At 40.6% G+C, this 10470-nt stretch overlaps 1 protein-coding gene across 1 annotated transcript in view; it reads left to right on the top strand.

Annotated features, from left to right (window-relative positions):
- Window positions 1–10470, top strand: part of LOC106522895 (contactin-associated protein-like 4) — a gene marked incomplete in the record, with an annotated part of 103624 nt that overhangs the window by 78521 nt on the left and 14633 nt on the right. Inside the window, 4 exon segments of the mRNA XM_014016126.1 lie at window positions 2265–2483; window positions 3039–3278; window positions 4119–4343; window positions 6864–6997. Of these exon segments, the coding sequence (XP_013871580.1) occupies window positions 2265–2483; window positions 3039–3278; window positions 4119–4343; window positions 6864–6997 (818 nt within the window).

The raw sequence follows: 10470 nt of genomic DNA, 5'->3' as shown, positions 1-10470 counted from the left end.
ACACACACACACACACACACACACACACACACACACACAGTGGCTCAGGGAAAGCAACCCGTAACGTCTCTCTCCGGGGAAATCATTGTCTGTGTGGTTGTTCCAGCTCTATATAGCGCTGTTCTGTTTCCATCAACCTCAGATTGCTCTAACATTGTAGCCGGGCCCGGGAACAAATTTCTAAATAAGTTACTGCTGGATGTTAGGGTATTTTTTCATCTTGTTCTGCGCTCCCAGAGCGATACGTCCCACCTTCCACCAGCAGAAAAACATAAAGGACGGCAGTTTGGTTCCTTTACTCTCTCTTAAATCTTCCTCTGCTGATGGAGAAAACAGAGCACAGCAGGCAGCCTGCAGGAGGGAAATAAAGACTTTGGGTGCTGAGACGCTGTCCGTGGTGCTGAAACCAGGCTGCAGAACGCCTCTGACGCTGACCCTGGTCCTGAAACATGAATGCAAAACTGCAAAAAAGAAAGATGGCATTTCCCTGAAAGCTGCAGCTCTGTTAGTGCAGATTAGAACCTTTAAGGGTCTCTGAGGACTTCAGGTCTGTGACCATCTGTGAAGAAATGGCAAATAAATGATATCAGCCAGGAAAGAATAAGATGTTCTGGTTTTCTGTGTAATCAACATGCGGCCCCAGTTTTCTGTGTTGTTGTTTGTTAACCTGTCAGAACTGTTCCCAATCTGTTGACTTCAAAGCCCTCGCATTGTTTGTTGTTATGTTTGTGACGGTTTAATTAAATTTGATTCCGGAGAGCCCTACATTCCTCTGTTTGTCCGATCTGCTTCCTGCTTGTTAAAACGTTGCTCTTTATTCCCCGCTCGCGGCGTTGGCACATTTTAAACTTGCTCTGGGAGCCGTTTGGAAACAGAGCATGTTTTTTTWATTTATTTATTTTCAGCCTCACTTTACAAACATCTGCCTCCGATAATTGTATCACTGTGAGGTTCGACAAAGATTTGTCATCAGAAGAGATGAACGTTTGGATAAAGGAAACTCTCATTTTTACTCTGCAATTATCTCCACAACAAATGACAACAATTACTTTTGTTTTTATGGTTTTCTAAACTGCAGCCGTCTCAAACACGTTTTATTTGTCATCAGATCTCATTTAATCACTGTTGTAATTTGTTTTCTAAAAACTTTTGATTTATTTTAGCAAACCCCAGTTGTGGGTTCTCTGTCATCCATCCATCCATCCATCCATCTATCCATCCATCCATCCATCCATCATCCATCTGTCCATCATCCATCCATCATCCATCTATCCATCCATCCGTCCATCCACCTGTCCATCCATCCAGCCATCAATCCATCCATCAATCCATCTGTCCATCCATCCATCCATCTGTCCATCCGTCCATCCATCCGTCCGTCCATCCATCCGTCTGTCCATCCATCCATCCATCCATCCATCCATCCATCCATCCCAGTTGGACATGCCTAAATCACCTTTTGAGGGAGGTGTCCTTACCAGATGATCCACCTCATTTGGTTCCTCTCGATGTGAAGGAGCAGCGACTCTGACTGAACTTCTCAGCCTGTCTCTAAAGAGTCCAGAAAACYCATTTCGACCACCTCTATCTGTGATCTGGTTCTTTCAGTCACTACCAAAGTTTGTGACCATAGGTGAGGATAGGAGTGTAGAACACCACAACAGACCAGTACAGAGTCCATAATACTGCCAAAGCTGCACCGATCCATCTGTCAATCTCACTCTCCCTCATTCATGAACAAAACTCAAAGGTACCTGAACTCCTCAACGTAAGACAGAACCTCATCCCTAACCTGAAAAGAGCAATCCACACTTTTTCAACTGAGGACCATGGCCTCAGGTTTGGAGGTGCTGWTCCCAGCTGTGGACCGCTGCAGTGAGACCTGAAGATCACGACCACATCATCTACAAACAGATGATCCGGACTCCCTCTGTCACCTGACTGAACCGAGGAGTTCTGTCCATTAAACTGAACAGAATCTGTCACAACTGGCTCAGTCCAACTCTCACCCTGGAGGGGTTTGACTTAGTCCACAAAAYACATGTAGACTGGATCAAAAAACCCCAATGACCCCTTGAGGACCCTAGTGAGGGTGGCCCATTGTTTGTGATTTTTAACAATAATTGCTGATCTTAAAGGAGATTAGTAAGATTAGATTTATTGATAGACATCATGTCTACAAGAAATCAAGCATTTACTTGTTTTTTGTTTCTAAACCAACATCACATTTCCTATAACTGCTCAAAATCCATTTCTTCTTCCAGCTCCCACCCGGGTGGTTTTCTCCTTCGATGTTGGAAACGGGCCTCTGGAGGTTCAGGTGGACTCGAGGATCCCGCTGAACGACGACCGGTGGCATCAGGTCCGAGCGGAGCGGAACATCAAGGAGGCGACGCTTGGACTGGACGACCTGCCCGTCTCCACCCAGCAGGCCCCGAGTGACGGACACGTCCACCTGCAGCTCAACAGCCAGCTCTTTATAGGTGAGGAGCGCCTTCACGAGTCACGGGAAATTCCAGAATCAAGGTGGTATTCCTCTAAAATCCACAGGTATGTAATCTAAAAAACAAATATGAAACTAGTGTGGAAGTGATAAAAAAAAGTCCAGGATGTGTGCTGGAGGTRAGAATAAATAAATCTGTGTTTCTGTTTCTGACAGGCGGTAATTCATCATGGCTGCCAATCACTTAATAATCCCGTCTGCAGCTGGAATGATGCTGCAGAGACATAAAGAAAGCTGTTGAATGTCACGTCTCTGAATCAGCCTCTCCACCTACAGCTCGCTGCTTTCTCATTGTTTATCTCACACCAGCCTCGACAATTTAAAGCTTCAGAGGAGCTGACATGACAGGTGGATTTGTTGTAAATGTCAGGTGGAAAAACATAGAAAAATCACAGAAAATGCAAAACACAGACTTGTCAACATAAATGACGATAATTAAGATTTTTCAGCTGGAGAACAGAGACGAGAGGAGCCGCCGGGATGAGTTTTCTTCCTCATTTGTCGTTTTAAAAATGAGTATTTTTTTTGTCTCCAGGCGGCACGGCGTCCAGGCAGAGGGGTTTCCGGGGATGCATCCGCTCCCTGCAGCTGAACGGCGTCACCCTGGACCTGGAGGAGAGGGCCAAGATCACGCCYGGGGTCCGGCCCGGCTGCCCCGGTCACTGCAGCAGCTACGGCTCGCTCTGTCAGAACCGGGGCCGCTGTGTKGAGCGAGTCAGCGGCTTCTACTGCGACTGCAGCGAGTCTGCTCACACCGGAGTCTTCTGCCACACAGGTACACGCCTCTGATGGAAACGACCGGAAAATAACAAATCAGTCGTGATTAGAACTGTCCAAGATGGCCGCCACAGCTAATCTACCTTGGCCAACACAAAAATAGCTTCAACTTCCTGTAATCGTCAGATAATGAGGTAAAACTAGTGTTAGTACCSGAGTCTGTTAGTTGTTTGTGTTTGTTTTCTGCACAATACAACTTTCATTTGTAATGACATTTAAAAAAATATCACATATAATAAACTTCGGGCTTGTTGGTTCATGTTAAAGCTAAAAATCTAAGCTCTATTGTGCGTCTACCATCCAGTAAAGACAGTTTTAATCAATAAGCAAATATTAAATATCATTTATTGTCTGAGGGCTGTAATAGAATCAATTCTCACCGCAAAGAAAGATCTAAAGGACGGCTGAAGCCAACTTAATAAAGTGTTTTTTCTGCGTCTGTGTGTGGGTGTTTTAAAGGTTAAGAATCTATATTTTTCCACGAGTCATTTTTCCTGCGCTTCACCGTCATTAAAAAGCACTCGGCTCTGTGTGAAATCAAAGCTTTAATGCATCCCGAGTCCTATTTAACGTGTCGCCGCGATGAACTCTGTGTTCCGATTCAACAGTTCTGTCCTTTAAAAGAGAACTTCTCCCACCAGCTGCTTTGTCTGCGAGGCAAATCAGTGATTTTATGATGTTATAATTAGGCTCTARTGTTTGGTTTCTATAAAAGTCTAATTAAAATGACCCAGAAAACGGATAAAAGGAGGAGAGACAAGCTTCTGGCTCCACTTTATTTTTGTTTGTATYGCGTTCTTTAACAGCTCCGAGGGTAACCCGTCCATTTTTCTTCCAGAGCTGTCGGCCAGCTTCAAGTCAGGAACGTCAGTCAGGTACACCTTCAAGGAGCCGTACGAGCTGAAGAGAAACGGCAGCRCTCGGCCGTCCTCCATCTACTCCGACACGACCCTGAGGGGAGAAAACGTGTCTCTGAGTTTCAGGACGACACAAAGTCCGGCTCTGCTGCTCTACGTCAGCTCGTTCTACAGAGAGTACGTGGCTCTGCTCATCAACAAACACGGTGAGGAGGGACTTTATCTGCTTCCTTTGAGTTTTATTAATGCTTAAAGGAAGTTCAGAGTCCTGTTACACCTGGTGGTCACAGTAACAAAGTAAAAACACTGCATTACTTTACTTAAGTAGACATTTTGTTTATCTGGTTAAACTCCAGCCWCTATCCTAAATGTATCAACATTAACTTTTTAATATAACGTTATGATCATTAAGGCCTTTAGATAAATGTTTTTTGGGGAGGTCACCTCCCAATAAACAACAGTTTGTTTCAGTTTTACTCAGTACATTTACTTTTAATACTMAAGTACATTTTATGTCAGAATTTTCTTTTGATATTTAAATCAGGGGTGGTTCTAGGGGCGGGGCAACAGGGGCATTGGCCCCAGCTGAAATCCCCCTGAAGTGCCCCTGTCCTGTCACCAGTGTTTTATAAAGTACCTCAAAATGATACTTGAGTWAAAGTACAAGTATATTATCATAAAAATACTTTGGTAAAAGTTAGTCTTATATTGCTTGAGTAAAATTCTTAAAGTATCTGATATTTTTTGTACTTAAGTATCAAAAGTAAATTTCTGACACAAAATCTACTTAAGTACTAAAAGTAAAAGTACTGAGTAAAAGTGAGCAGTTAGATTTTCCAAAATGACATTTATTGGGAGGTGACTTCTCCAAAAAATATATTTTCTAACAGCGTGCAGCTGTGATGGGTTGAGTACAAACTAATAGTGTGTCAGAATGGTAYATATTTATACTTCTCATCCAACCACAATTAAATTCACTCTATCCAGGAGACACAATTTATCAGGATAGTATTTGTTTAAGTAATAACTCTGAATAAAATAGGAGTAACGACTTTGTACTTCTTACCTTTTTTTAAAATGTAGTGAGTAGAAAGTACGGATAATTGTGTAAAATGTAATAAGTAAAAGTAAAAAGTACCCTGAAAAATAATTACTCAAGTATATAGAAGCGAAATTTCTACTTAAGTACAGTAACAAAGTATTTGTACTTACCATAGTTACTTTACAACTCTGCCTGTCACTCATCCATTCTTTACCTGAGTAACGGAGGTTGCAGTTCCAYGTCTGAACACTAGAGACATAAATGAGTCAAATCAGAAAGTCCAGCAAGAATCAGGCTTACAGAAGTTTTCTTTTCTTCTGAAAAAGATTTGAACCATCCTGCAGAAAAAGTCTTTTATTTAAACAAAGGCTGGATTTTCTCTCATGCTGTGTTTCAGAGTATTTTATCTACGTACTGTAAAAATGTATGTAAAGTTGGTACGGAGGTTTAACTGTGYAACCTTTTTTTATTAAATTAAATTACCAGTGCTTGAATGTGTAAAAGGTTAAATATCTACAACTTACCAGATCTCAGCAAGTTCTTCCTCCAGAACCTTTTTCTCCTGCAGCTGGAAGCTGGAGGAGACTTGAGCCATTTGTTTGTAGAGCTCAAATAAAAACAGGCAGGTTTTCTCATCAACAGCTTGAAAAGTTCATAAATCTCACTTGAAGCATTTTTCTTAAAACACGGGTTTCCTGGGATCAGCACCTCCGGTTTTGCTTTAATGTTTTCTTTCATTTTCCTCCTCATTTTCTCCTGAAATCAATATTTTCTGCTCAGTTTCTGCAACACAGCTTTTCCAGATTTTCCTCTTTACATCCACAAACCCTGTTTTTCATCCAGTCCAGCTTTGCTAGCTTTTATATTTTGGTCTTATTGAGGATGAGCTGCAGGTGAGCTGCTTTGTTAAACCAAATAAATCCATGAAACAGGATAAATTAGCTGCAAACCTTCTTAAATAACCAAGTTGTGGCTTTTAAGAGTTGTAGCGGAGAAACTTTGAACTCAGAATTAGATTTTCAGCATCTAGGAGCCTCAGAAAATTGACACTTTGCTGCTAAATTAGCTCTAAATGGACTCTTTCTGGCCTTAACGACTCTGAGGAAGATAATGGGAAACGGGGCATTAAGGCTCTGCGCTGGCCTCGGAGTCGTCTGCTAAAACGCCCTTAAAATCAAGAGTCCAAATAAAGTCCTGACAGTTTGTTTTTGTTCCATTTGTTAAACCTTTTAAGCCTAAAAAAGGTTCTCTCTTTTAAAGAATGTATAAACGTTAGAATCTGCATCAAACAGCAAAAACCTCCTGATAAAGATTCTGTTTTAGGAAGAAATGAGAGTAAATCTAATCAGAGTTCTTAAAGAGATTAATTAGAATTGTAAGTAAGTGAAGGACGATGTGCAGATTTGTCCTTTTTAATCTTAGTCGCCTGTAGAAATAATATTATCATTCAATCCACTTTTAATGCTCCTAATATTAGGAAAATTAATTAGATCTGAAGTTTTATAGACGGGGAATTATCTTCTAATCCTCTTTGCATGAAAAGCTTTATTAACTCAGATACTTATCACCCAGTTTCATCTCTTTCCTCAGACACACAGAGAGATTAGAGAACAAAACAAGGATATTTTCTACAAGACAAAAAAAATACTAAAGTTTCATTTGTGAAAACATACTTTGTGTTCAGATAAGCTGGAGGTGAGATATAAGCTGGACGGCAGCAGAGAAGCTGAAGTGTTGAGGAGCAGCGCGAGGAGCCTGAGCAATGGGCAGCTGCACAGCGTTACCATCAGGAGGCTGACCAACACCGTTTCTCTGCAGGTAACACAACTGCAGAAGTATTCATGTACCCAAACTCTGAACATCCTCTGGAGCTCCATTAAAGTTTAATGAGGACCTTCATGAAGGCTGTTTTTAGARCACGAGTCACGTGACTCTTTCTGCTCGACACTGATGCAACTCTCGTAGCCGCACCATTGATTTTAATGGAGTTACGTCAGTTTAGCTGTGTTTAAATTTAAATAAGTTCARGAAAACWGCATCGAAGTCCACCGGGAGGACCACAGAACRTTCTGATACATTATTTGTAACAGTGACTCAGGATACAGCCATCATCCCCACATGGAAGGAGTATTTTTGATCACTTTTCCCAAGCTAAGATGCTAGGCTAACTGAGGGATTCAAGCGATGAGACGAGCTGAATTTCACTCCGTCTGCTCCAAACATTTAATTGGAGGTAAAAGACCAACACTGGACCACCCGGWTCCTATTCCTGCACATAAACAGGTACATAAACCTTATTGTTTTACTGTAGCCTACTGCTAGCTTTGCTCCTAGCATCTATGCTAGCCTCATACAGCGATTGACTGCGGTCARTCACACATACGATGATAATACTTACACAAATTATAAACATCACCATTATGTTTCTTAAACRATGCAGAAGCAGTGGCTCGAGTGATAAAAATACACACACACGTTTGTTCTTGAACCCCGTGGGGACCTTCCATTAACTTTCATTCATTTTTTTAGACTTTATATCCTAACTCTGACCATTTACCCTACAATTAACCTCACAGGTACCTACCTGACCCTAAAACTAACCTAAAACCTTGGTCCTAAACCCAACCCCCTGCCTGTAATTTGCATTTGGACTCGTGGGAATTGGCATTGGTCCCCACGATGCACTTCGGTTCCCATGAGGCAGCTTTTTTGGGAAAATTTTCCCCATGTTGTAGGCAAAACCCGTACACACACACACACACACACACACACACACACACACACACACACACAAGCTAAGCTATAAAACACAGCAAAATCACCAACGTTTTCAACAATTCCACTCTCTTTCCAAGTCTGTCAAAGACCCCGGCCCTCGAGCCAACCTTTCAAAAGAACTTTCCTGTGGTTCCTGAAGTTGGATCTGTCACAGTTTGTTCTAGGAACGTCTGTTACTTCACACTGACTCTCTGTAGGATCCACTCTGATGGTCCGAATGATGTGTGTGACATCACGAGTGAAGGTCCTCATTCAGTTTATTTAGAACCAAATCACAACAAGCGTAATATTAGGAAAAAGTATAAAGAGCAATCTGAAGAAGCCAGCAGATTGTGTTGAATCACTTAATCACAGTTTTCCATCCTGAGCAACACATTGGTGACAGTGGAGAGGAAAAACTGCCTTTTAACAAGGATAAATGTCCTGGATAGGTCCAGTCAAAGCCCSGACCACTACCAACCTGAGACTCTCTGGTTTGAAATAAAGATTCTTTGTTTTTACACTTTTATAAGTACTTCAAGCTAATTTTTCTTCCTCCTTTAACTTCATCTGATTTGTTAATGCAAAAAAACATTGCTTTTGATCAAAACAAAAATCCAAATAAAATGTTGAAAGGCAATAAAATAAAGAATGAATCATTTTTCAGGGCCAAGAGACAGAACCAAAAACTCACAATTAGATTTATCCTTGGGTAAGGAAAATAAAGCGGGTAAAAAGCTAAAAATATAAATAAATAAGTGTCAACATTTTAACAATCAGCCTTCACTCACACAAACTTTTTATTACRAGTCTATTGTCTGCTTTATCTCTGTGATCCTGACTATTTAAAAATGACCCCGGTAATCTGTTCTGGATGAGTTTTGTTATCACTCAGTCAGGAAAGAGCAGGAAGTGCCCTCCTGTTCAAATATTAATCTGTATCTAAACTGAGAGACCTGAGCCGTCCTCATTGTTTTCTGCTTTATGAAGAGGTCCATTTAAAATGTCACACAGACMTTTTCTGATAATTATGCTGAAAAWAAATCTGAGKATGTGTTGTTTTTATCAGTCTGATGAAGAGAGATCTGATCAAACAAAACTCAGCAGCCAAAACTTTTCAAAAAAATATTTTGAAATATTTGGCAAATGTAGCATCTAGTCTGAAAGAAAAAGCATAAAAAGAGCTTCRGTGCTGATGGCTCATATTTATATATATATATATTTTCCTACCACTGAATGCACTTTGGCCTCCAGACATTTTAAACCARCCATAAAAAGCTTCAAACTCAATGAAACAGCCACATAATAGTTTTTCTGTTTACATCTGTCAAGTTTAAATATTAAACTGGGCTAAAATTGACACCAGAGCTTGTTTTTGTTGGTTTAAATGGGATTGTGATGCAGAGAAACAGTGGGACTGGGGGAAAACATTCAGCTGTTATCTCTGAMACAGAAGGAACAAGCTGGCTCCACCTGAGAGCTGAGGCGACCTGAACTCTTACTGCTTTAGAAAATGTGATCGGATCAGATTTTCTGTGGCACCGAGCAGCAAAAACGTTACAGATGAGCGGTTTTACTGAGGTATCAAACTATGCTTCAGTTAAAACATGATGCTTTAAATCAAAGATCTATAAAATATCCGAGGTGACGAAGGAGACAAATGGTTCCAACATGAAACCAGGAGCCTGAATGTGCCTTTAATTAGAAACGAGGGGAGATAAAATACAAGGTGACCTCATTCTGGTTCACTGTGCATGAAGCCTTGAAATATGATGTCATTCTGCTCGTCTTCATTGTTGTTGAGTGAACTTTACTGAGCGTTTCACTCTGATGGAACAACAATCCTCTCTCCTCCAGTCACGGGGTGAAAAAACGCTGCAGTGAAACCTGAATCACTCTGAGCCGGCGGTACGTCGTGTTCTCCCGCTGCCCTTTGTGTTCTTTTAGGTTTACAGACAATATCCCATTACAGCRTTTAAAGAAGTACATCCGGTTTTCACAGGGACAGAAAAATACAAATCCTTGCTTCAATGGTAGATGAATCAAACTTTGTGGGAATGTTTTATATTAGCAAAACAAGACAGAAAAAAATGCTACACTGGCTGTCAATTCCAAAGAGTTTGCTGCTAATTTAATTTATTTTGATTTAATTTAATTACATGCTCGACACATTGACTCAATTTTGGCTCATTTTTATTGGTAAAGATATATTCTTAAAGTACCTGTGACATACATATCCTGCGAATTCAAAAAGTCAAAGAAAGCATCTTTGTATTTCACAAAACTTGGCATAAAACACATTTTACACGTGGCTTGACTTTTTTTTGCAACATGATATTAATGTTAACTTTCCAAAAATACGTTCATATTTATTACAAAACCTGGATGTCAGAGGCACTTTAAAGGATGAACTCTCTTCTTGGTGAATTATATTTGGCTAATTGCCTTGACTTTTCAGAATTATGTTTTGTATGGTGGTATTAATTTATATTTTCAGATCTTCCAGTTATGGAACTCTCTGTGCATTGTTGCCC

The sequence above is a fragment of the Austrofundulus limnaeus genome, unplaced genomic scaffold (genome assembly GCF_001266775.1).
Source record: "Austrofundulus limnaeus strain Quisiro unplaced genomic scaffold, Austrofundulus_limnaeus-1.0 Scaffold139, whole genome shotgun sequence".
Taxonomy (NCBI): domain Eukaryota; kingdom Metazoa; phylum Chordata; class Actinopteri; order Cyprinodontiformes; family Rivulidae; genus Austrofundulus; species Austrofundulus limnaeus.
Note: the sequence above shows the minus strand (reverse complement) of the source record. Positions and strands in the feature narration are given on the sequence as shown.